The sequence below is a fragment of the Zootoca vivipara genome, chromosome 9 (genome assembly GCF_965207765.1).
Source record: "Zootoca vivipara chromosome 9, rZooViv2.hap1.1, whole genome shotgun sequence".
Lineage (NCBI taxonomy): Eukaryota > Metazoa > Chordata > Lepidosauria > Squamata > Lacertidae > Zootoca > Zootoca vivipara.
The window spans coordinates 66,099,204-66,127,030 of record NC_142592.1 but is presented as its reverse complement, the minus strand read 5'-3'; the positions used below and the strand labels follow the sequence as shown (position 1 = coordinate 66,127,030).

At 44.7% G+C, this 27,827-nt stretch overlaps 1 protein-coding gene across 2 annotated transcripts in view; it reads left to right on the top strand.

Annotated features, from left to right (window-relative positions):
* CHCHD3 (coiled-coil-helix-coiled-coil-helix domain containing 3) overlaps positions 1 to 27,827 on the top strand; it is a 209,255-nt gene that overhangs the window by 12,564 nt on the left and 168,864 nt on the right. For both annotated transcript variants that reach the window (XM_088651751.1, XM_035127990.3), the window contains exon 3: positions 23,284 to 23,365. In XM_088651751.1, the coding sequence (XP_088507877.1) occupies positions 23,284 to 23,365 (82 nt within the window). The remainder of the gene's footprint in view (positions 1 to 23,283; positions 23,366 to 27,827) is intronic.

Here is a 27,827-nt window from a genome sequence, read left to right as displayed (position 1 = left end):
AGCCAAGTGAGGATGAATATGATAGATGTTTAATTTAGGGTACCTTGGCGAGGGTGAAACTCAATTTACTCTCTTGAAAAGATCTGCTGAACGTGTCTGACCGATCAGATAGGGCTTAGCTCACCTCCCTGTGATAGCTTCTAAAGAATCTGCAGCAGTTTGATTGAGCAGTGGCTTGCCCCAATGTCCTTGACTCAAGTTCTTTGTTCTCCTCCTCCCCAGTTTCACAGAGCGCTGCTGTTGGTTAGTTGCGTGCTCTTTCAGAGGCCCGACATTCTTTTAGAGGAAAGGTTTCAGGGTCAATGTAAATGTATTGGAAGGTGAAATGCCTCCCCAGTAGGGTGCTTCTTTTAAAAAAGGAAAGGTGGGGGGAAGGAGAAGCAGTGAACATTATTTTTCCAGTATAATTGTTAATCTCCAACTCAACTGTGCACCTGTGTTACTGGACGGTGCAAGACAAAAGTCTCTGCAGGGCAAACTCATAGTGAAAAACCCAATTTTTTATTTGCTTTGGTATATCATAGGCTCTTCTGTTGGTCACACTTAACGCATATGCTCACCCAAACATCCATTGCGTCCGGTTGGATATTTAGAATCATAGAGTTCGAAAGGGACCCTGAGGGTCATTACACAAACCCACTGCAGTGCAGGAATACATGGGAAGACCACAATTGGGACAGGAGCGCTGTTTTCACATGCAATTCACCGGAAATGGTTTTCAGAGGCAAGTCAGCCTGCGACAATGGAGGTGCCTAAAGGATGGGTGCAAAAGAGAATGCAGATTATTTCCCTGCCACTTCTGTGCTGCACTTCCTTAGGCTTCTGTCATAACACGTCTCTTACTCTTCTGCAAATGGCAGCCTGGAGGTCAGGCACATGATGGAAGAGAAAGCCCTCTTTCCATAACTGCCCACCTCTCAGATGTCTTGTTCAGTGTGGGATTTCAGTGTGGGATACCCAAGGTTTGTATCCCTGCTCAGTGGTCAGGGATAAATTGCTAATCTCTGGCACCCCATCAATCACAGAACTGTTAACTTCAATTAACTGTTAACAATACAATTAAGGTCACATTACAATCCTATTTGAGTTCTTGGAATAGGGTGAGAAGTGGAAATAGGCAATTGACTGCAAAAAGGGAACTCTAATTAACATGCTGTACAGACACTGGAAAAGCTTTGCCAAAAGCAAATGTTTTGGTAAAGTTTGTTTTTTGTTTTTTTAAATTAGGCAATACAGAAGCAATGAGCTAGTTTGCACATACTGTACTGTATTGTTAAAACAAATGGTGGTTTCGCACGTGTGAGAGTTCCTGGAGAGGATATTGTGGTCCCTGTTCTCCTTCCCTGGTGGTGCTGCCACTGTGAGCTAAGCTATGGTTTGGTTTAGTGTATTGTCCGAACCAGGGCGTTTGGTTTGTCTCACTCCAGACAAACCATGAGCTGTAAACGCAGGATCTATCCTCATCACTTGTCTGGAGCAAGACAAAGCACCAGCCCAGGGTCAGACGACAAGCTAAGCTGAACGATGGCTTGGCTCTCAGCCATGCAGGAAATAAGGTAGTGGGAGCAAAGTGTCCACAACCACCTTTCTGGGAGGCTGCATGTTCAGGCTAAACAGTAATTTGGATCTGCGTACTATGTGAAACAGCTTAGTGTTATATGGGAGGATATGCTGGTTCTATCAACACTGCTAGTGGAGTTTGTGTGTGTGTATAATAATATTTTTAAGTCTAGCTAATAGAAGCTCTGATCAGGGTTATGACTTTGCAGATAGCGTTGGCCATTTTAGTATGCAGGCTAGTAGAATTTGTTCACTTAGAAGTGCCATTTTTGTTTCAATAGATGCTATAAAACAGGTAATTCTGGTACAGCATATTATGAGCTTCTTTGGTCTCAGGTGGATTATTCAAAATTAAATTTCACGCTCTTTGACCCAAGCCTAGAAGTGCTCTTTTTTGGTTTCTACTAAATGCAGAGATACACTTTATAATGTGCCCACCCCCTCCATAATTGCACATTTTACAGATAAAGCAAAAAATATTGGGATCACAGCAGCTGGCATATTTTGCCAAGTTGATATCAACGGGTTCTCTGGGTTGAAGAAGCATACTCTTTGGTGTGTATGCCCACCCCCCCTGGATTTTGTACTAAAAGCAAATCTACCTGCTGGAGCAATAAGAAGTAAAATGTAATATAAAGGCTTGATGGCATCTGGTTAATGTTTCTACTGCTGAATGCAGTATTCAAGGTGCATTATTTTGCACATTAAAGCTGCAGAAGAACAGTTCAGGCAGATGAAAGATTTAGACCAAACTACCGTATTCTTTCCAGCAAAATAAACATTTCAGAAGTATTTGCAGCTGGAGATAGACCAGAACCAGGGCTGATATGTGTTCCTCCTTATTGTTCATCTGCCTGGGAAGCTGCTGGATTTCATCTGGTTGTGTATGGGGGAACCAGGTCAACCACATTTAGTAGAAGTGGCTGAACTTTCAGAGGACCACCAGGAAGCACAGTGTTTTGATAATGAGTAGAGTTGACGCAGCGCACAGAAGACTGAGCTTCATTGTGGGATACTTGGCTTTTAATTTCACCTGTCTTATATCAGGTAGGTCACTATCCCTCAGTGCCACTCTTATATTTTTCTACAAGCACAATGGCATGTGGGTGGGTGGGTGGGGGATAGCAATCCAATAGCAATCGCTTTGAAGTCCCCCACCTACAATCAGGCTAATGGGTTGAGGTTGAATCCTGACAAGACAGAAGTACTGTTTGTGGGGGACAGGAGGTGGGCAGGTGTGGAGGACTCCCTGGTTCTAAATGGGGTAACTGTGCCCCTGAAGGACCAGGTGCGCAGCCTAGGAGTCATTTTATTATTTATACCCCGCTCATCTGGCTGGGAGCTCTGTGTACACAGGCACCCAAGGTGAAAGGAGCAGTGAGGGACCCACCATTCATCTTGGGCTCATCATGAGGCCTCTCAACTATTGCAGGAAGCGCTTGCTTTCAGCACTGAGCTCTCTGCTGTTCAGAACATCTTTAATGTAATATTAAAGTCATGGACCTGCTGTCTGCTTTATAATCTTCCACCTGCATCCGTGCGCTACTGACAAGTCTTCTTCTTGTTGTTGTTTAGTTGTGTCCGACTCTTTGTGACCCCATGGACTCCTGTCCATGTCTTTGTGACACCAGGCACTCCTGTCTTCCACTGCCTCCCACAGTTTGGTCAGACTCATGTTGGTGGCTTCGAGAACACTGTCCAACCATCTCATCCTCTGTCGTCTCCTTCTCCTTGCGCCCTCCATGTTTCCCAACATCAGGGTCTTTTCCAGGGAGTCTTCTCTTCTCATGAGGTGGCCAAAATATTGGAGCCTCAGCTTCAGGATCTGTCCTTCCAGTGAGCACTCAGGGCTGATTTCCTTCAGAATGGATAGGTTTGATCTTCTTGCAGTCATACTGAAGCTTTATGATCGGCTGTCAAATCAAACAGGCTAAGGGGCTGTTGTGGTATTTCCTCTCAGTCCGACCACGAGTGCTTCATCCAATAAAAGTGAACCATCCTCTTGAAGCCAAATCTCATTTTTGCCTGTGGATGAACAATAGGCACATGCTGCTACTTCCTTTGTTTTATTTATCACTCTGAGATTCCTGCATTGCAGGGGGTTGGACTTAGATAGCCTAATAGGGTCCTTCCAACTCAACAATTCTGTGATTCTCCCCCACTCCAAATGGCGTGCATGGGTTCAGCTCTTTTAAAAAAAAGAATGATAAGTAGCCCTTCTTACGAAATGCTTCCTGAAATTTGAAAACGTGCAGCCAAGTTTTTTAAAAAAGCACGGTAGATCTTGAAAGCATTAATCAGTTTAATTGCTGTGGTTAATGGATTAATTAAAAACAGATTTAAAATGTGATTTTGCAATTTGGTTGTAACCTGAGCAGCTGCCTACGAAAAGGGCTTGATGTCTGGCGGTGAGTTATTCCTTGTGGCTACCTGCCACTCAAGACGGAGATGGTCTGAGTCTGTGCATGCTGAAAATTGGAGCTTTGAATGACTCCAGAGCCCCAACCACCACTGCCTATTGCTCTGAGAGCAGAGATAATCTAGGAGGCATTTGCTTTTATTCTTATCTGTATATGTAAAAACCAGTTCCCAACTTTCTGTCACACTTACCAGTCTGTCACACTCTGGTGTGACCATGGAACAGTTTTTTATAATATACGTCTTAACTCTTTGTAAGCTAACCTGAGGATCTCTCTTTCTGGGCTATAAGGCAGCATATGAATTTTCAGAATAATGTATAAAGATTCTGCTTCCTATGTTGACTGACACATCGCTCATGCCTTCTTGGTTTATGTGTGAGGGATATCCTGGAGGGCAGAATTCCCTCTTGCTATTTATGGAAGTGGAATTTACAATTTTTGCAGGGTGTTAGCAAGATGATGGTGGAAAAATGCTGCGGCTGTCTTTTAACAAGACCCTTAATAAGCACCTCCTGCATATTAATGTTTCCCTCCCACACCTTGCATTAGTACTTGGATGTTTTACCTGCTCTGGTAGCATCTTGTTTCTTGAGGCTACTCTACACTTGTCCTGAGAACTGCTTTTGTAACATAGCATTTTCTAGATTCGGACAGTGAGTATGTAAATGTGGAATCTCTGTTCCCGAAATAGAATTCCTGGCATCAAAATGAAGGGTGGCTTTACTTAAACTTACGACCTCAGAAGGTTTAAGGTAAAAACGGGGCTGTAAAATGAGGCAGCGTGCCTTGTTCCATCAGAGGTGGCTTGGGGACCCGGCCTGGTGTTGCAACCTGATGTTATAGTCCTGGACCAGGAATCCTCAGCTGTAGGTCAAGGTCAAGCTCAAGGACCCCTGGACGGTTAAGTCCAGTCAAAGGCGTCTATGGGGTTGCGACGCTTACCTCGCTTTCAGGCCGAGGGAGCCGGTGTTTGTCCACAGACAGTTTTCCAGGTCATGTGGCCAGCAGGACTAAACCACTTCTGGTGCACCGTGACAGAAACCAGAGTGCATGGAAATGCCATTTACCTTCTCACCAAAGCAGTACCTATTTATCTACTTGTACTGGCGTGCTTTCAAACTGCTAGGTTGGCAGAAGCTGGGACAGGGTAATGGGAGCTCAAGAGGCTCAGTAGTTCAGACCACAGCACCACCCATGGCCTTCAGATGAAGACTCCTCCCACAACAGCAGTTTCCAGGAGGAGTTAGAGCTGCTCCCCAGTCCCTCCAGTGTGAATCCATTCGCACCAGAGCCCCCTAACATCTCTTGGACTGAGGAGATACCATTGCCACCCTAAATGACTAGTCCACAGACTCCTTGGAGGATCAGGACAGCTCTGATGGGCTTTCCCAAAGCAGTTCCCACAGCTTGAAACCCCATTGCTAATGGCTGCAGAAAAAATGGACTGCCTTTTAGCTGGCCAGATGCAGCATTGCTGGACCAGGGCTTCTATCTTGACTACCTAGCTCTGCCAATTGCTTGAAGACACCATGGAGAGCTGGATACTTGTAAGGCATGACATGTCTACATGGATTTTTGGTAAGGGCTTAAATAGGTTTCAGCTCAAGCTGCAGATGTTTTCTTTGTGGGAGCGTAGGAATGAACGTCTGATGTAAAACAGTTCTCTGCTTCCAGAATGAAACACCTGCTGAGCTCATTTGAAACATTATGTAAGAAAAATAATAGTGGTGTCTCCACCCCTGTCGTTCTGCCTGCACACTGAGGTCCAACTCCAAGGGCCTTCAGGGAGTTCCCTCACTGTGAGAAGTGATGGTTACAGGTAGGTAGCCGTGTTGGTCTGGGTCGAAGTAAAATAAAAAAATTCCTTCAGTAGCACCTTAAAGACCAACTAAGTTTTTATTTTGGTATGAGCTTTCGTGTGCATGCACACTTCTTCAGATAAGAAGAAGTGAAGTTACAGGGAACCAGGCTGAGGGCCTTCTTGGTGGTGGCACCCACCTGTGGAACACCCTCCCATCAGATGTCAAGGAGATAAACAACTATCTGACTTTTGGAATACATCGGAAGGCAGCCCTGTATAGGGAAGTTGTTAATGTTTGGTGTTTTATTATGCTTTTATATCCGCCAGAAGCCGCCTAGAATGGCTGGGGAAAATAATTTTTTAAAAATCTTCAGAACGTTTACAACAACATGCATATTAAAATAAACTGAAGCAAAAAAACAAACCAAAAAACCCACCACACCACGGTAGAAAACTAGCTGCATCTTTGCATAAGGGTAAAGATAAAGGGACCCCTGACCATTAGGTCCAGTCATGACCGACTCTGGGGTTGCGGCGCTCATTCTCACATTATTGGCTGAGGGAGCCGGCGTATAGCTTCCAGGTCATGTGGCCAGCATGACAAAGCCTCTTCTGGCGAACCAGAGCAGCACATGGAAACGCCGTTTACCTTCCCGCTGTAGCGGTTCCTATTTATCTACTTGCACTTTGACATGCTTTCGAACTTCTAGGTGGGCAGGAGCTGGGACCGAGCAACAGGAGCTCACCCCGTCACAGGGATTCGAACCGCCAACCCTCTGATCGGCAAGCCCTAGGCTCCGTGGTTTAACAGCGCCACCTGCGTCCCTTGCATCTTTGCATAATGGCAAATAAAAATACTGTAGGAGAAGGCAGTGCAGACATGGCTCTTTATTATAGTGGTTGGGAGAAGAGCTGGAGAGATTTAGATGCAGAAGATGGGGAGAGGCTGCAGAGTAGCCTGCTGTTGATCTGTTAGATGATGAGTGATGATGTTGATCTGTTAGATGATGACCTTGGTCAGGCCAGTGTAAATAGAAGTGCAAATCTTGTTCTTTGTTTGCCTTGTGCCCTGAGATGCAACACTTAAAACTAGTTTACTCTTGGAATGCTTCTGACAATACATGCAAATGTTTGGCTCCAAATCCCTTTGGGTTTCTTAGAAACCTGTTCTCTAGGGGGCTTTTGAATGCTGTGGTCTCTCTTGAAAACTTCACAAGCCTTAGATGTCAAACTGAAAAGATAGCTGAAACTTATGAAATCCTTATCCTCCCCTCTCCCTTGATGAAGATAACACCGAGCTTTTGAGGTGAAGCATCTTGTGAAAGATGTTTATGAAAGGGGTGGCAAAGCCTTTAGAAAAAATTAAGCTGCATTTTTGCAGATGGGAAGCTAGATTATATTTCAATAGAATAGCTTGACAGCTTGAAAGGAAATTAAGATGCCAAAATTAAGTTCAGGTTATATTAAATCTGTCAGACAGTTGTAATTAACTTCTCTTCCTGTACTTGGGTATTGTAGATAAACTGGTACATACATGGGGTTGTGTTAGTCCACTGCCTGCAACTATATGTAGATACAGTAGGCTGATTTCATTATTTATAACTCATTAAGCCTTTTACATTTCTAAGTGATTACACATGAAATTATCTTTTCATTTAGAATGACAAATAGGAAATCCTTTGTGTGTGTGTTTTACATTCTAGTCTGCTTCTAACATCCCCTCCACTCAAAAATGGTTGTTTATCAATAGCTGTCCAGCTCTTAAGAATGTGTGGCTACTCCTCTCCTTTTGTTATACCTTGGTTTTTAGTTGTTCTTCAGAACTCAATTAATGACTTGTTCAATTAATCAACCCACCTCAGTATTGATTTTAGTGTTGGCCTTTATTGGGTAATAAATAGTTTGTGCATAGGAAGGGAGATATAATCCCGTCTTAGTGTGGGGCTCCCAGTATACGGTAACTCCAAAAGACCAAGTCCATTGGCTCGGCCCTGTTCCCCGCCCCCTAAAATTCAACTAAGTGGCATGCAAAAATAAAAGAGGGTTGTGCCAAAATGTCTGATAGATGGAAGAATGAACTGGAAGAGGAAAATAAGAAAATTCAGTTTCATTAAAGTTGTGTAATTACCCGATGGGATGACCAACAATTGGAATTGGCTACTCACTTTCAGGCCGTTTGGTCCCAATCTGGTTGATGGAGAAGTGCCTTTCTTGCATTTCAGAGAGTTGGAAAAGATAACTCGTTGGGTTCCTTCCAGCCCTATAATTCTGTGATTCACTGTCTTCCAGTTTCATGTGATTACTGCCAAGTGGAAATAGTTTTCAAAGGAGTCAGCTTTGGGTACGGAGGAACTAAGTGATGGCTGGTGCCAACAACTCAGCTTCTAATGAGTTGGGTGAAATTTGATAGTTAAACGGTGGGACTTCCTCCCACAGGAGACAGTGATGGGCACCAACTTGAATGGCATCAGGAGGATGGAAGGAAAGGCTATGAATGGCTGTTAGTCGTGATGGCTAAGTTCTTCCTCCACGGAGACAGTATAGCTCTTAATACCAGTTGGAAACCACAGGAAGGGAGAGTTGTTTTTGTGCTCGGATCCTGCTTGCGGTTTTCCCACAGGCATCTGGTCGGCCACTGTGAGAACAGGATTCTGGACTAGATGGGCCATTGACCTGATCCAGCAGGCTTTCCTTATGCTTTATACTAGGCTAAATCTGTTGTCTACCATTGTGGCCACACCTAATAAGACAGTGGTATGAGGTTGGGGGTTCTCCGCTCCAGATCTGTGATCACTTCTTTCTACTAAATCTAGGTATGGGATGGGATGGGGAGAGGAAGGCTATGCTAGTAGACTCTGAAGTCTATCCCTGGTTTCCACTCCCTGGTGTCCATGTGGAAAGCTTGCATACTCTGCATTGCATACTTGAAAAATGGGCTAAGTTCCTTACAGAGTAATACAAATCTGTGTGCCCCCCCCCCCCGGCACTGATTTCTGGTTTGATTCCAACAAAGCTGATTTCTGACCTGGGACAGAAGTGCTGCAGTAACATGAAGCCTGTCTTTGTTAATGGCCAGTAGCCTCTTGCAAAGCAACTCCTGGAGGACACTTGCCTTGTTAACCTTCAACCCAGCATTCATTAGAAGCACATCCAGACTGGAGTTTTCACTGTCTCCAAATCCTTCGAATCAGGTTGAGCTGCATGGACAACAGAAATCTTCTTTAAGCTAAAGGGGGGGGGGGAGGGAAGCAGTTTTAGTCATCCCTGACAACGCTGTCTGGAGCCGAGGAGAATTGGAGTCCAACAATATCTGGATGGAGACAGCTTCCACATTCCTGCTTTATTATTATTATTATTTATTGAATTTATATACTGCCTTATACTCGGAGCTCTCAGGGCGGTTCACAGCTTTAACCTGCTGTTGCCCTCCCATTTCCAATGGATATTTTATTATTCCTATTCCTATTATATCCCGCCTTTCCTCCAGTCTGGGGCTCCCTGTTCATCGGAGTGACTATGACCCCTCCTCAGTTGGTTAGAGTGTGGTGCTGTTGATGCCAAGGTTGCAGGTTCGATCCCCATACAGGACAGCTACCTATTCCTGCATTGCAGGGGGTTGGACTAGAATTGTATTTGGGGCTTGGTCTCCACCTCGGAGGGCCTTAACCCAGAGGATATGAGCAACTGAAAGGAACCACGAGGGTGTGAGGGAACAGGGAGCAATCTGGTAGGTAGACTGTAGGGAGGGAAATGGAGTATCCGGATTTGTTTCAAAGTGGGGGCCCCACTTTCTCAACAGCAGCAATATCTTTTTCTGCCTGGTACCTTTGCAATAGGGATGCGGGTGGCGCTGTAGTCTAAACCACTGAGCCTCTTGGACTTGCTGATCAGAAGGTTGGTGGTTCGAATCCCTGTGATGGGGTGAGCTCCCGTTGCTCTGTCCCAGCTCCTGCCCACCTAGCAGTTCAAAAGCACGTCAAGTGCAAGTAGATAAATAGGTACTGCTCCGGCGGGAGGGCAAACGCCATTTCCGTGCGCTGCTCTGGTTCGCCAGAAGCGACTTAGTCATGCTGGCCACATGACCTGGAAGCTGTCTGCGGACAAACGCCGGCTCCCTCGGCCTATAGAACGAGATGAGCGCACAAACCCAGAGTCATCCGCAACTGGACCTAACGGTCAGGGCAGGGTACCTTTACCTTTGCATTACTGAACTGAAATTATTTCCCTGGATTGCAAATCTGGAGACTTTTAACGCCATGTTTGAACTTGAAAAATGCACTAACCCAAAACCTCCCCATTTACCTTAACTAATAGTCAATGCATAAAGGAGTAGTTTACACCTGGCGTATTGAATTCTTAGGGCATGCTGTGCAATGCACTTTTGCAAAGAATCAAGGCTGCAGTCCTAAACTCACTCATTATAAATTAAGCCCCACCAAACTCAGTGGGGCTTGTTTTTTGCACAAGCATGCCTTAGCTTAACTGTTGCCTGTTTGGGAGTCAATACTTCAAGATATACTTTTTATAACAGAATAGCATTTCATGAATTGCTGAAAATAAATATTAAGGAGTCCTAGCTCCATTCTCCCCCCTTCCATTCATTTTTAGGTATGATTTCAGTGAGGTTGAAAGGAAATAAAATGGGTCACCCAATAAATTCCTTCTTTTGTCAGGCTGAATAGCTTCTTAAGGAATTTGTGAATCGCTCTGGTGGGGGGGCGGGAAATAGCACAGTTCTGTGTTCATGTTATCTTACTGAAAGCAGCATTGTAAATCCTTCATATCATCATCCGTTGCATCGTTATTTAATATGAAAGTTTTAAAATTCCAATACTCCAGCCTATTGTTGTGTTAAAAGCCTTACAAACAGCTATACTAATGCACTTCCAGCTTTGTGCTTACGCAGGAGGGAATCGCTTGTACTATAATGGATTTAAGGGAATGCAAGTCACAACAATTGGGGGTAAGGGAACATTTGCCTCCTTATTTGCAAAAGTTTTCCCAAAGGAGAAGGGCATTCCGACAGTAAATCGACATATGGTCAAGTAGCTATTGAAAAGAGATTTCGTGCCTCATGGGGGGAAATGAATGTATTACGAGGGCTCATCTTAAGGCACTTAGAAGTTTCTATAAAGGCATTGTCCAATGTTAACTGCGCTATCAAGTTTCATGCTTTGGGAGTGCAGCTAGAAGGACATTGAGCACCATATATACACTAATCTATATTTTCATAAATTGGTCACTAACTGCAATGAGCAGGCATCCCTTGTATATTCTATATGTACTATGCTCTACAGAGTAGCAACAGAAAGACCCAATCCTGCCTCTAGGAGCATACAGTCTAAAATTCAGAGGAGGCAATGGGGAGATGGGAGAAAAATGAAGGTGCCAGTGGGTGATGTGGGTGTTCAGAGGCACCACAGGAAGTCCTCGTGTTGGCAACTCCAGATGTACTTGCTCTTAGCTTTATAAGGGGACAAGGAGAAAGTCTTCATGGAAATGGTGATAGCTTGAAAAGCCCATGCATGTATGCAATATATAAGACATGCATGGGTCCCGAGGGCCAGCTGGAGAGGCCTGGAGCTGCCACATTTGGCCCTGCACCTGAGGTTCCCCACCTCTGCCATAATGGCCTTGTTGAAAAAGCATGAAGTAGCCTTTACTAAGTGAATTGCATTGCCTCCCTGATAATAACCATTAAAAAAAATGGTGGCCGTCGTTCCCTTGGAGTAGTTGTGCTTGTCCTCTCCACCGCAGTCTGGGTCTGTTGTCAGTGGGCACAGCTGGGAGCAATGAAACTGAGTGACTATTCTTAATAGCAGCCCATAAGTAGCATTCGACGTATCAAGGAGCATCTGCCTTTGCATTTTCCAGTTACAGTGAGATTGCCAGGAGATTCGTCCCTCTCAGCGGCACATCCTTATTTTAGTTCTCTCTCTCTCCCCCCACACCCTTTTTTGAATCAATATGCTCCTGTGTGATTCTTAGGGTAGGTTTTGCCTTTTTTTCCTTTGAAAAAGAATCCAGGAAACCGCATTCTTGACAACCATCCTCCTGTGAGCTGACCTGTTGCTCAGAAATGCAGAAATCTAGAAAGCGTGTAACAAGGTCACTCTCAGAAGTGACTCAGGCATGCCTTCCCCATGGGCTGTTGCTTTTCCTCCCCTGAAATTCTTACCTTGGTATACAAACTGTTAGGTTTCCTGAATGCCTCTGCGGGATTCCTTTTTTCTTAGAACAAGGAAAGGCTGTTTGATACCTAAAACAGAGGCTTATTTCCAGTTGTGGCGACAGAGGCAGGTTCGTTAATCTTGCAGTGTCTGGGGATGATTTTAAATATCATGCCTTTATTATTTGGCAACTCATGTATGTCTCCTTAAAAATTTGGGGGTTATTATTTTTCATGACAGGCTGTATAGTGAGGAAGTCATTTTGCTCTTCTTGGCAAAACTGCAGAATGCTTCACATGTTGCCGTCCAGTTGTGCATAATGGACAGATTTTTAAAACCTTGCATCGTTGAATTGAGAACGATGAGTGATTTTGTGTGGGAGTGGCATTGGATATGCAGCTACCGTACCCTGGGAATTTTATTGAAGTGTGGCTTACGCAGAAGAGAATCAACTTAAGTTTAGGGCCACTTCACATTTGGGTCAGGACGTTTCCATGTGCTGCTCTGGTTTCGCCAGAAGCGGCTTTGTCATGCTGGCCACATGACCTGGAAGCTGTAGGCCGGCTCCCTTGGCCAATAACGCGAGATGAGCGCTGCAACCCCAGAGTCGGTCACGACTGGACCTAATGGTCAGGGGTCCCTTTAACTTTACCTCCTGCCCTTTGTAAAAGTGCCCTTGGATGATGAGCATTGCAAATACCTTTTGCATCCCCCCATGCTCTGGTTTCCAGCTCTGCTCTTGTTTCCCTGTCAGCCACCCACTGGTGCTGCTCTTGTCATGGCCAGCTTCCCTTCCCTTCTTGGTGTGTTTATGGAACTTAGCTATGGCCTGCGCTGGAGAGCTTGTTAGGAAGCCAAATAATGAATGCAAGATGACTTGCGTGTTGTATAAACAGGAGGTGGAGGAAAGGTCAACTGCAAGGGAGCAGTAAAATATAATAAAATCTTTGCTTTGTGGTGTCAGTGTTTCAGGTCATCAAGCTATAAGTCTGTCCCCTTTTCATTATTTATGACTATTAGCATGTTAAGTGTTTCCTTTTCTGTCTCCCGCACTCACTGCATTGTCTGTAGTGCAGAGGTTTGTCATTTCAGGTAGCAGGTCTGCAATAAGAGAGAGATGCCGTATATTCCGGCGTATAAGACGACTGGGCGTATAAGACAACCCCAACTTTTCCAGTTAAAATATAGAGTTTGGGATATACTCGGCATATAAGAAATACGAGCCGGCGCATAAGACGACCCCCAACTTTTGAGCAGATTTTCCTGGGTTAAAAAGTAGTCTTATACGCAGGAATATGCAGTATATATAAAACAAACTGTACATTGCCTGCATGTCAATCTTTTTGAATTAAAGTTGGTAATATGACCAGTCAAACAAAGGTTGATCAACTGACTAATACTGTATATTCCGGAGTATAAGACGACTGGGCGTATAAGACGACCCCCAACTTTACCAGTTTAAATATAGAGTTTGGGATATACTTGCCGTGTAAGAAATACGACCCGGCGTATAAGACAACCCCCGACTTTTGAGAATATTTTCCTGGGTTAAAAAGTAGTCTTATACGCAGGAATATACAGTAGTAATCCTCTCCCCACAAAAGGGGCTGCTTTGGAACCATATCAGACTTTTGCTACTGGTATTTACAAATACAAAGTTAATCAACTCATATGAAACAAAGACATTCAAAACCATTGCAATCAATTATTATTTATAAGAGAGAATATTCTGCAAATACAAATGTATGTCAGTGATATTCAGGTGATAGAATTGCTTTTGAGGGTTTTTGTTGTTCCATGGGGATAGACCAAACAGCTGCAAATCCTGTTTAAAAAAGTAAAGGGACCCCTGACCATTGGGTCCAGTCGTGACCGACTCTGGGGTTGCGCACTCATCTCGCATTATTGGCCGAGGGAGCTGGCGTAAAGCTTCCAGGTCATGTGGCCAGCATGACAAAGCCGCTTCTGGCGAACCAGAGCAGCGCACGGAAATGCCATTTACCTTACCTATTTATCTACTTGCACTTTGACGTGCTTTCGAAAAAGTAGAAAAGATTGTCAGTGGCTGATTTCATTGAATGGAATTCTGATTATAATGCAGGGCAGCACATATTTCTGAATGGCTGTGTGCAAGCAAATGTAGCTGATCTCCTGCAGGACTGGGGGAGAAATGGAGTTTGCATTCCTTTGCCCTCAGGTGATACCAGGGGTTAAATTTAGAAAGGCTGCTTAGATCAAGTCCGCCTTTTCCACTGTTACAGCAGATGAATCTTGAGAGATCTCCAGAACACTGTCTACTCCTATTATATTGGATGAGTTTCAGTTAGTAAGGCTCGAGGATGTGGACAAGGTGCCTGGGTTGGTCAAGGTGACCACTTATGCTCTGGACCTTTGCCCCTCTTGGCTGATAAAAAGTAACAGTGAGGGAGCAGCTGGCTGGACCAGGGAGCTGATTAATGCCTTCTTGAGAGGGGGGGGGGGTCCCTGCCACCCTGCTCGAAGGAAGCACTGGTAAAACCACTCCTGATATTGCCCAGCCTAAATACACATCATGATTCCTGATGTATTTCCAGATCAAAAATTATGAAATCTATATCATCCTATGGACTTCAAACCGGGTCGGGACGATATATATTGCATAGCCCTATCGCCCCCCCCCCCCCAGCTCAGCCAGCCCTGGTGCTCTTGTCGCTTGTGAGCGGGCAGAGCATTGGGACTCCTTTAAGTGTTCGCTGCGGGGAGTGGCAACCACTCTTCCCAAGGCTGAGCAGTTTCACAGAGCCCCCACCCCGCCGCCGGCCTGCAGGAGCCAGCGCCGGCCTGGGGGCTCCTTTTACTGCTTGAATGAGGCAAGGGGGGCTGCACACTTCTCAATCGATCAGTTTAAAGATGCAGAGGGAGGAACGAATTGTATCGGCGCCTTGCCAATGCAGCTTGTTTCTCCCTCTCTGTGGTACGAGGGCAGAGTGGGGTGGCGGTTTCACTTAGCGATATATTGCTGGTGAAACCACCTCCGCTCTTGACTCCCTCTGCCAGCAGTGCCCCGCTGGAGGAAGGAACCATTGACAAGCGGTTCGTGGGGGTTGTTTAGCCAGCCCATGGACCCCCGCCGCCTGCTCGGTTGGGTCCCGTGCACCGCGCTAAACCTGCGCAGAGCAGAGCGGGGGACCGCCTTCCGTGATGCTGGCCGGCTTCCCATTGGCTTCAGGAAGCTCCTGCAGCCAATGGGAAGCTGTGCACATCTCCACGCCGGAAGGAGCATCGGAAATAGTGTTTGCGCATGTGTGCGTGCACGCATACACACTCCGGCCCACCGTGTTGTCTGCGGGACTGTGAATCGGCTCAAGCCACCAAAACTTTGCTGAACCCTGCTCTTGACGCTCCCTAGCTAACAGGACCAGTGGTCCAGGATGATGGGAATTGTAGTCCCAAACATCTGGAGGGCTGCAGTTTGCCTATGCCTGATCTATTGTAATTATTTTAAAAAGGTGCTTGTGTCTTCCCTAGCTTTGTGTCTGCCGCCTTTATGGATGCATTTTTCTCCATTGCTCTTTGCCTTTCAGTCTGGATTTGCATATGTCTGGCTTATGACAAAGCCCTGCCTCTCACCTTGGGACTAACTACTGGTTTGCTTTAATAGCTGCTTGTGAGGGAATTTTTCTTAAAGTCACCTTAAAAGACCAAACAAAATAATGTCAGCAGGTGTTCCTTCATCCCCTCTTTTGTTCACATGCTTGAAGAATTATTATGCACTAGATGTGACAAACTGTTCAGGTGTGTTGTAACTCTAGTATTTTAATGAACTTTCTCATCCAAATTACTTGGGACTGCAGTAAAGCTCTCTAGTCTGTGATAGATCAGAATCCAGTCCATTTTGTACTTGAGTTAAATGAGCAAATTAGCTGGCTGTGTTAACCGTATATTCACTTCATTTCAGAAGGTCTTACAATGTTATAACATACTTCCACAGAGAAATTGCCTTATGTGTACTTGTTGGTTCAGTCAACTGTTGGGGGTTTGAGTGCTGCGCTGGTTGTTGGGAAGTGTGGAGATCTGGAGCAGAATAACATATTATCCTGGAGGCAAGTGATTCTAAGGACCACATTGGCTAACTTGATTTATGTAGGCCTAGGGCAGGCCTAGAAATACCACATTTTCTATCAACTTCAGGCTTTTAAACGGAAGCTTAAAAACCATCACTCTTTGCCTGAAGGTGGCTGAAAAATGGACATTGGTTCTAGCAAAACTCTTTTGTAAACCACTTTTATTTTTATTTATAATCAAGTTGTGCATACATTTTATGAAATAATTAATTAATGCATAAACACCTGAGCCACTAAAAGACACTCTTCCTCCTCCCTCCCTCTTATCTGTCCTTTTGATGGTGACAGCCTGAGGCAGGCATCCCCAAACTGCGGCCCTCCAGATGTTTTGGCCTACAACTCCCATGATCCCTCGCTAACAGGACCAGTGGTTGGGGAAGATGGGAATTGTAGTCCAAAACATCTGGAGGGCCGAAGTTTGGGGATGCCTGGCCTAAGGAGTAGAGCACTCTTGGTTGTATCTCATCTGCTACATGATTTGGTCATAGCTTTTGGATTCCAGAGTCACCTTAACCAACAACAACAACAACATTCATACCCCGCCCATCTGACTGTTGCCCCAGACACTTTGGTGGCTTCCAGCATATACAAAAACATAATAAAACATTAAACATTATAATCCTCTGTATACAGGTTGCATAAATTACTTATCTCCTTGACATCTGATGGGAGGGCATTCCACAGGGTGGGAACCGCTACCGAGAAGGCTCTCTGCCTGGTTCCCTGTAGCCTCATTTCTCACATTGAGGGAACCATCAGAAGGCCCTCGGAGCTGGACCTCAGTGTCCAGGCAGAACGACGGGGTGGAGACGCTCTTTCAGGGATACAGGGCTGAGGCCATTTACGGCTTTAAAGGTCCGTACCAACACTTCCATGGACAAAGACAACAGGCATATAAAAGTTATGACGCTGGAAGATGAGCCCCTCAGGTCGGAAGGCGTCCAACATGCTACTGAGGAAGAGCGGAGGACAAGTACAAGTAGATTCAGAGCTGATGAAGCGGCTGGGCCAAAGCCGAAAGGACGCTCAGTTGCGGATATGCCTGGAAGCGAAAGGAAAGTCCGATGCTGTAAAGAAAAATATTGCATAGGAACCTGGAATGTAAGAACCATGAGTGGAGGTAAGCTGGATGTGGTCAAAAATGAGATGACAAGAATAAATATCGACATCCTGGGCATCAGTGAACTAAAATGGAAGGGAATGGGCGAATTCAGTTCGGATGACTATCATATCTACTACTGTGGGCAAGAATCCTGTAGCAGAAATGGAGTGGCCCTCATAGTCAACAAAAGAGTGGCAAAAGCTGTAATGGGATGCAATCTCAAAAATGACAGAATGATCTCGATACGAATCCAAGGCAGACCTTTTAACATCACAGTAATCCAAGTTTATGCACCAACTACCGGTGCTGAAGAAAGTGAAATTGACCAATTCTATGAAGACCTACAACACCTTCTAGAAATGACACCAAAGAAGGATGTTCTTCTCATTACAGGGGACTGGAATGCTAAAGTAGGGAATCAAGAGATAAAAGGAACAACTGGCAAGTTTGGCCTTGGAGTTCAAAATGAAGCAGGGCAAAGGCTAATAGAGTTCTGTCAAGAGAACAAGCTGGTCATCACAAACACTCTATTCCAACAACACAAGAGACGACTCTACACATGGATATCACCAAATGGACAGCATCGAAATCAGATTGATTATATTCTCTGCAGCCAAAGATGGAGAAGCTCTATACAGTCAGCAAAAACAAGACCTGGAGCTGACTGTAACTCAGATCATCAGCTTCTTATAGCAAAATTCCAGCTTAAACTGAAGAAAGTAGGAAAAACCACTGGGCCAGTAAGATACAATCTGAATCAAATCCCTTATGAATAGACAGTGGAAGTGAGGAACAGGTTTAAGGATTTAGATTTGGTGGACAGAGTGCCTGAAGAACTATGGATGGAGGCTCGTAACATTATACAGGAGGCAGCAATGAAAACCATCCCAAGGAAAAGGAAATGCAAGAAAGCAAAATGGCTGTCCAACGAGGCCTTACAAATAGCGGAGGAGAGGAGGCAAGCAAAATGCAAGGGAGATAGGGAAAGATACAGGAAACTGAATGCAGATTTCCAAAAAACAGCAAGGAGAGACAAGAGGGTCTTCTTAAATGAGCAATGCAAAGAAATAGAGGAAAACAATAGAATGGGGAAAACCAGAGATCTGTTCAAGAAAATTGGAGATATGAAAGGAACATTTTGTACAAAGATTACCATAATCAAGGACAAAAGTGGTAAGGACCTAACAGAATCAGAAGACATCAAGAAGAGGTGGCAAGAATACACAGAGGAATTATACCAGAAAGATATGGAGGTCTCGTACACCTCAGGTAGTGTGGTTGCTGACCTTGAGCCAGACATCTTGGAGAGTGAAGTTAAATGGGCCTTAGAAAGCATTGCTAATAACAAGGCCAGTGGAAGTGATGATATTCCAGCTGAACTGTTTAAAATTTTAAAAGATGATGCTGTTAAGGTGCTACACCCAATATGCCAGCAAGTTTGGAAAACTCAGCAATGGCCAGAGGACTGGAGAAGATCAGTCTACATCCCAATTCCAAAGAAGGGCAGTGCCAAAGAATGCTCCAACTACCGCACAATTGCGCTCATTTCACACGCTAGCAAGGTTATGCTTAAAATTCTACAAGGCAGGCTTAGGCAGTATGTGGACCGAGAACTCCCAGAAGTGCAAGCTGGATTTCGAAAGGGCAGAGGAACCAGAGACCAAATAGCAAACATGCGCTGGATTATGGAGAAAGCTAGAGAGTTCCAGAAAAACGTCTACTTCTGCTTCATTGACTATGCAAAAGCCTTTGACTGTGTCGACCACAGCAAACTATGGCAAGTTCTTAAAGAAATGGGAGTGCCTGATCACCTCATCTGTCTCCTGAGAAATCTCTATGTGGGACAAGAAGCTACAGTTAGAACTGGATATGGAACAACTGATTGGTTCAAAATTGGGAAAGGAGTACGACAAGGTTGTATATTGTCTCCCTGCTTATTTAACTTATATGCAGAATTCATCATGCGAAAGGCTGGACTAGATGAATCCCAAGCCGGAATTAAGATTGCCGGAAGAAATATCAACAACCTCAGATATGCAGATGACACAACTTTGATGGCAGAAAGCGAGGAGGAATTAAAGAACCTTTTAATGAGGGTGAAAGAGGAGAGCGCAAAATATGGTCTGAAGCTCAACATCAAAAAAACCAAGATCATGGCCACTGGTCCCATCACCTCCTGGCAAATGGAAGGGGAAGAAATGGAGGCAGTGAGAGATTTTACTTTCTTGGGCTCCTTGATCACTGCAGATGGTGACAGCAGTCACGAAATTAAAAGACGCCTGCTTCTTGGGAGAAAAGCAATGACAAACCTAGACAGCATCTTAAAAAGCAGAGACATCACCTTGCCGACAAAGGTCCGTATAGTTAAAGCTATGGTTTTCCCAGTAGTGATGTATGGAAGTGAGAGTTGGACCATAAAGAAGGCTGATCGCCGAAGAATTGATGCTTTTGAATTATGGTGCTGGAGGAGACTCTTGAGAGTCCCATGGACTGCAAGAAGATCAAACCTATCCATTCTTAAGGAAATCAGCCCTGAGTGCTCCCTGGAAGGACAGATCGTGAAGCTGAGGCTCCAATACTTTGGCCACCTCATGAGAAGAGAAGAATCCTTGGAAAAGACCCTGATGTTGGGAAAGATTGAGGGCACTAGGAGAAGGGGACGGCAGAGGACAAGATGGTTGGACAGTGTTCTCGAAGCTACGAACATGAGTTTGACCAAACTGCGGGAGGCAGTGCAAGACAGGAGTGCCTGGCGTGCTATGGTCCATGGGGTCACGAAGAGTCGGACACGACTAAACGACTAAACAACAACACCAACACTTTGAATTGTGCTCGGAAATGTATTCCAACTCCCATCAACCCCAGCCAGCGTGTCAGATGGTTGGGCATGGTGGGAATTTTAGTTTGACAACAACTGGGAGCCCAAGGTTGGGAAATTATGTTCAAATGAATCTGCTCACATTAATGAACACACAAGGGAAGAATTGGATCGTGTCTGCTAGGTACTGAAGTAAAATTTAAGCTGGTTCCTATGAACCCAGAGAAATGGATCCTGCCCAGGGAGAGCCCAAGGATCCAGGCAAACAGACGAATTTAAGCGTCTCCTGCCCACCAAATAACAGAGACCAAACCAGGACGTACGAAGCAAGGCACTTTTATTTTCGCTGTTGCAACAGGGTCCTTCCTCTCACGCAGGAGAACAAGGAAGGGCCCCAAACAAAGGTGTCCTGTCCTTAAAAAGAAATTTGAAATTGGTTTCAGCCCACCCCCCAGAAGCATCATCCATATGTCACAGAAGGGGTGTAGCCCAAGACCCCCCCTCCCTAGATTCATCATAGGTACATCATGAAAGGGGAGGTCTGGTGGCAGTAATCTGAGCATCCTGGACCCTGCCCCCTGCCCCCAAAACCTAATCAACAAAAAAGAGAGATATTTACATTTCCCTGTTTCCCAGCCAAGTTAATCACACCCTTTTGTCTGGCACTCAGGTATCAGGATGCCAGGGTTATCACTTTAATTCCTGAGACAATGAGAAGGTTCCCCCCCACCCCCCTTCTTCCTTGCAGAGGAACACCTGGTCAGAGAGAGAGTCAAAATGGTGTCAGAAAGGCCTGTCTTCCTGTGCTGCTTCAGACATGTGCCTGTACTGTACATTCATGTACATGTTTTATGAACAATTATTATATATATATATATATATGACCTCAAAATTCTTATAACAGTACCCATTGGTACAGGCCATGGGTCTTCTGTCAAAAGGGAAGTCCATGTTGAGTTCTCTCTTCTGCAATGTGGGGCATCAATTAACCTGTATTGTGGCAGCATCCTTGCGTGCTTACCTCATGCTGCTTCATGTTCTTGATGGAGGCTGGGAAATACGCAGTGTGATGAAACACAGGTAAATGGTAGGGAGGGAGCATGATACAGAGGTACCCATTTTGAATACAGGCATGTGTCCCACAAAGATGTGGTTCTGCCTTTAGCTGCTGCATATTTGTCCACCCATTCATAGAACAGAGGTTCATCTGAACAAACAACCCATGCCAAGGTGGGTGTATTTCTTCAACTGGACACTAATTTTGTGGCTCAAGTGCCCTTGGTGCTATCTAAAAGGCAAGCTACTCTGCTGTTCCTTGACATAACTCTCAAACGCATCTCATGAGTGTCTGGTATAACCTCAGAATTTGCGCTGAGAAAAACTGGGTTCCCTGCCAATAACCTGTGTTCTCTAGGTGACCTTAACTTGACCAGACTTGGGGTAATTATACTGTGCTGTATTCTCCAGTGGTTTATTTGCACGCAATTTATTCACATCAACTATATAGGAATTGTGTGCCTACGTGTTTTAACACAGCAATTTGAGTCAAATTATTTGTTTTATTTTAAAGCACTTGGGCAGATAAATAAAATTGCAGGAGTTATTTCTCAAACAGTGACCTCCTTCCAGGATTAGGTTTTACTCAGCTTGCTTCAATTTCTCATTTGGGAACCATCTTGCTTGCAAGGGTTAATAGAATTTCTATTTAATGATCTACAGCTCCGCTTTTATTCCCTGTTAGGATCAAGCTGATCAATGCATAACCTAATTGATTGTTAAGGTCAAAAGTGCCATGTCTTTATTGGCTGATACCCAAATCTTATTTATCGTTCCTCAGAAGTTGGTTCTACGGTCCATTAGCCTTTTTTATCCATTCTTACATGCAGGAGCAATAAAAAATTGTGATACATAGCTTGGTGGACACCTTAATTGTTATGCATTGTATGTCTGTTGTCAGGCGCCAAACCAGACACTTGAAGTATCTTTCCAGAGTTGAGATGACTCTAATGATCAATTGTGGCAAAAAATGTTTTGCTGCCTTTGTAGTGCAGCTGTGAATGAAAGCTGCTTGCAGGGGGTTACAGATGGGCAGAGAAGAGATAAAACCAAACAAAGGGCACAATCCTCTGGGCGTGTTGGCTGAGCAAATCCCAATAGGACAGTTGTGTTTGAACAGAAGAAGATCCTTGTGGACTGCAGCCTAAATTATAAGCGGGTTAGTGGGTTTTTTTTTGAAACTGCGTGGGGTTTGTGCCATTTATGCTGCCCACCAGTCTTTTAAAGCCATGTGATTTTGGCAAAGCTCTAATGAGTGACTTAAAAAGAGACAGTGGTAGGTGCATTTCAGAAGCAGCATGAGTAAAATTTGTTTTTCCTTAGTGGGAAGCTTGGAAGACACGTTTTCATCCTTTTCCTATTTTCGAAACAACCGAAATGACTCCAGTTGATTGAGCATTGAGAGGGGTTGTCCAGCTTGGGCAAAGTGCTGCCTTCTAGATGTTGTTGGACTGCAAGGCTCATTCTACCTGAAGGTTGCCCATGCTAGCTGGGGCAGATGGGAGTTGGAGGACAACATTGGGAGGGCAACTCACCAGACAACCCTCCCCAACGGTTGTCAAAGAAATGAAGGTCATCTCTAGGCATTGTCTTTTGTCAAGAGGCCCTGTTATAAGAAGCAGTTTGCAATAGTTCATTCAGGAGTGGGGAACCTTTCTCAGCCTGAGGGTCCTCATTCCCTTCTGGGCAACCTTCTGGGGGCCACATAGACACATAGAAGTGTAGACCCCAAGGGCCATCTGGTCCAACTCCCTGCAATGCAGGAATTGTAGCTACAGTACGAGACACACTAGAGATGCTCACAACATGCCAGAGCAACAGTGGGGCAGAGCAATGAATGTAATTTTTACTTGTGTATAGTAGGCTAGTTTCTACACCCCATACCATGTCCCTTTCTAGCCTCCATCCACCCAGGTGAGCATGATCAGTGTTCAAGGATGCACTACAGCCAGGCAAAAACACTCAAGGTGGGTGCAAAACTGTTGAGAGGTATGGCAGGAAGTTGTATGACCCGAGGAAACCCCCGAGGCCCAGATAGGACTGGAGAGTCACTGTTTCGGCCCCAGACCTGGGTCTCCCCATCCCTGCAATAGGTGCTTTGGTGATTATGTTGGTATGAGTTGAAAATGTGATGGTAAAACCGAACAAACCCTCCTGGCTATTCTTTTATCGGGTCGTTCTGAATGGCTTGCATTCTGGCATCCTCTGTATCCCATCCATGACACTTAATCCTTTCCCACTTCTTAATTCCAGTGAATGAGGAAGACCTGAAGAAAAGAATAGCTGAAGAATTGGCATTAGAACAAGCCAGGAGAGATGCCGAAGCCCATAAAAGGTTTGTTTTGGTCAGGAATAGATCTTTCCTCCTCGCTATTTGTGTTTTAAAGGCATGCTTCTTCCAATGTTGTGGTAAGTGGGGAAATCAGAGGTCTCTGGATGAATTAGGATGTCTTTTTAAAGTAAGGTGTGACCCGACTTCTATTTGTTTGGTGTGTAATGGTGGTAAACAGAAAAATAAATTATTAGAGAGTTGTTTTTCTCTGTGGCTTGCATTCTGTCTACATCTCTCTGACCTCACATACTTGAAGTGCTATGCTAGTCTGCTCTTTTTTTAAGGGGGGAGGGTTTTATGTTCTGCCTTTTATGTTTTTGTATTTCCCACCCTCTCTGGAGCCTTACTAAACTGTTTGCCTAGCAATGGAATTGCTCAGGAAAAAGCACGGAGGCTTGTGTCGCTGAACTCATCAGATTGATCAAGAGGTAAATTCTAACAGCAGGGGAACAGGTAGAACTGCTTTGAAGAAGACTACATACATTAGGCTTTGAAATACGTAGAGAGATGCTGTGTGTGTCTGTGTGGGGATGGAGGGTGGTGAGAGGGAACTGCTGTTGCCTTTTCTACTGGACATGCTATGGGCATACTATAGTGTATCTTGGGTGAAAAACAGCAATATTTACTCTTCTACAATTTTTTTGTTTTTTGTTTTTGCATTTGAAACGCTGAAGTTGGGCTTTAGTCATAAATGTTTAGTAGGTCTTGAAGGCACAGGTCAGAAGAGTGCAGCGCTTTCAATTATACATTAATAAAATGAAATCTAAGCAGCTACGTTTAAAAATTAATCAGTGCCCAATTTTATTGATTGACTGATTTGACTGTACTTATGCCCAGCTTTCACTTCTAGTAAGCTGTGTGTGTGTGTGTGTGTGTGTGTGTGTGTGTGTGTGTCCCAGTATTCTCCCACCCAGGCACTGGTCAGGATCACCTTGCTTAGCTGGCTTCAGGCACCAGTCCCGTTGGCAGAGCAACTCTGTGTTACAAAGATGTCTGCAAACACGACACGGAGGCTGGCAGTGTTATGGTGAAGCCCAGGTAGACAAAATCGTGGTCACCCCCTTGCAGACCACTGCAGTGTCTGGAGACAATCAGTCAAGTCGAGGTTGTGTATCCACACCAGTGACCAGAGGAGAACGTCGGCTGGGAGGAGCACAGAAAGAAGAAAAGCCATGCTACACCTGCATCAGCACAACCAGATGCCTTCATCTGCCCCAGCTCTAACAAAACATGTCTCTCCTGTATTGGTCTCTACAGCCACAGCAGGTGCTGTAACTTCACCCTTGAAGGCTCACTCCTCCATTGTCTCCTGCTGACAACAGTCATTTTGCAAATCACCGTGCAGAATTCTGCTGCTGCTGCTCCTACTATAAGAATGCTATTTCAATAAAGCTTCTTGTAATGTTGTTCTTCCTGCACACAGAGAAGATAAAACCATTGATCTGTTGCTGCCTATATAATTTTTGTTGGATGCTTCTTTTGCTGAACACGCACACTGTTACGTGTGGGCAGTAGCTACTTAGCTCTTAAAGTGGGACCTGTGCTTGTGCTGAAAGGTGTAAAGATGGCCAAGTTCTAATTGGTTCACCCTCTGCCCCCTTAAGCATTCTTTAAGCAGTAAGGTGTTTTTGTGGTGGGTCCATTATGAAACCCCACTTCTCTAGGCTGAGAATATTTATCTTCCGAGTGCCATGATGGGTTGATAGAATTGCATGGAAAGCATTGCAGCTGGGTCAAAACACTCAGGTGTCCCTGTGGTCTTGTGTTCAAAATATCTATTTCTTTCCCTGATTGAAAGAATACTCTGAGGGGTTATATACCATGGCTGCTGTCCTAAGACAATATGGCAGGCTTCTAATGGGACACATGCGAATTGCAGGCGCTCTGCTGCTGTGATTAACTTCTCCATTGGCTCCCTCAGTCCATATGTCAAGCTCTCTGACAGGGAGAAAAATGCCACTCATTCTGACCCCCTAGCCTTTGACATTAGAGTTCCACCTTCTACCTGGTGGCGCAAATAGGAGCCTTGCTCATCTAATTCCTTTTACCAGAGATGCGCAGCCACAGTGTGCTCATGTCAGAAATCTCATGCATCAAAAACTCTTTGTTTGAGGTTCACCCGGGCACTTTACATTAGCAGATGTAAAAAGCTAGCAAGCTCTTAAGGCTATAAAATGGAGCTGCGCTGTGGATTTTTTATGTCTAATGTTGGCAGTTTAATTTTGGACTGTTCTACTTTGTCACTGTTAGCTCTTCTTTGCCAAAGTACTTAAGGTGACATTCAGAATCCACTGCGAGTTGATGACTTCATGTCTTTAAAATGAGCTTCCTATCTTTTTTTTTTTTTTACACACAGTGACATGTATTGCATAGCTGTATTTTCATTCCTTTTCATACATTTTTTATTTGCCTTCTCCTAATAAAATCTTCATCAAACATAGATGCTTTCAAGATGCTTTAAAGCCATAATTCTTCATGCTGAGATTTGCTAGGGAAAAACAAAACGAAAGCAGGCTAAATATCTCTTGTTTCCCCCCTGCTCTTATTTCTGTGCTGTATGCTTTTCCGAGAGCAAAATAGAAGGAGTCGTCTGAATATATGGAATGGCTTTCAATATGTGCTTAAAACATCTAGTTAGGTTTAGTTTCAGGGTGTGGGAACTTCTCAGTACCCAACCCAATATGGTTGGGATGTTGGTGAACTGACCACTGTCAAATTGTGTAAGAATCAACTTACCTTTTGAAATTTCATCATGGAGTCACCTGACAGCTATAGCAAGAGTAGGAGCCTCCCCAGCCCTGCTGGAATCAGGGCCACAGAGCTCCCATTTGAGAGCAACACCCTTGCTTGCAATTCTTTCTCCAGGCAACTTATGGCATCTTCCTTTCCAGCTGAGCCTTTGGGTCTAGCTTTCTGTAATCACAGGTATCTCAGAAACGGAACACAAGGAGTGATATTCATTCAGGTGGACGCATGGCACACTGAAGTGAAACCCATCCCAAACGGAGGCAGGAGGAGTCTCCGGTCCGTTATGGGGCTTAGTTATACTTCTGAGAGGGACTGGACAAGGGTCTCTCCTAGAAGAGGCTTCCTTCAAATTTGGATAGTTATAAGGTGACAACCATTTTAGGAGCGTCCAAAATGTGTGATTGCTGACGTGCAGGACCTGGAAGAGGGCAGAAGAGAGGTGGAAGGGGGGGCGTAATGGGGTGGGCTGGGCTTGTATACATGTGGGGGCTGGGAATAGGACCCCCGCACGAAATGGTTGCTGCCCATACTGGATTGTGGTTCCAGATAGGTGTAGGTGTGTGCATTTGGATGTGGGTGGTTTTGGGGCCGTTTATTCATATATTGTTTTGCTGTTAATAGCCTGTGGACTCCTGACTGTGTGTGACTCAAAAGCTAGCATAAGTCTGACAGACAAGATATGCAGAATGCTGTATTTGGAGTTTTTGGCAGGTAAACAATATTTGATTGTGTAACCAACGCTTGCTTCAGCTGAAGATACTGTTCGCTAAAGAGAGATGTTCTTGTAGAAAATGATGCAAACAGAAATTTTCTATAGGTCATGTGCTGGTGAAAGGTATATTTGAGGAAAAACAGTGTGAAACTGGGCTATTCCCCGAAGCTAGGATTTCAGCTACTTAGAGTTGAGAACTTGTTTGCTACATCCTTGAGTTAATACATAAAGACGCTGGTCAACATGTCTTGTGTGTTTCTTGCTCAGGGGCATGTTAATCAATCAAGAATATTTCCTAGCTTGATTCCCCCCCCCCTTGCAAGATCTCACATGTAACTTTAGTATATCACCTAAAAGCTGATGTGTGATTTTGTGAGATCATGAGACCCTGTATGCCTGTAACTTAGAAATCGATAGTAGTTGCTCATCTGTATACTCAGTGGTGAAGTCTTCCGAATAAACCAACCAAGCCACACCTGAAATCTCTCTATGTGTGTCATCTCTTCTGTCCTCCCAGTTGAACGACATGGCCCAGGGAGAGAGGGAAAAATAGGGGAAGTGAACAACTGGCTTCGCAAATGGTGCAAACAGGAACGGTTTGGATTCCTAGATCACGGTCTGCAGTTTCTTGAAGATGGACTTCTGGCAAGTGATGGACTGCACCTCACAAAAGTTGGGAGGAATGTTTTTGCCACGAAACTCAAAAACCTCATCAGGAGGGCTTTAAACTGACTTTTGTGGGGGAGGGAGACAGTGGTCCTGAAGGTAGGAGTCTATCAAATGCTGAAGATGATCATCCGAATGTCAAGGACCAAATGGAGCAAGCAGCATGCAGACCTAGTGGTGGGACGAAAATATCCTTAAATAAGAGACATGGGGGAATGATCAACAGTCTTCAATGTATGTATACTAATGCACAGAGCATGGGAAATAAACAAGATGAACTTGAGCTCTTGGTACAGCAAACTAAATATGACATAATAGGCATCACTGAAACCTGGTGGG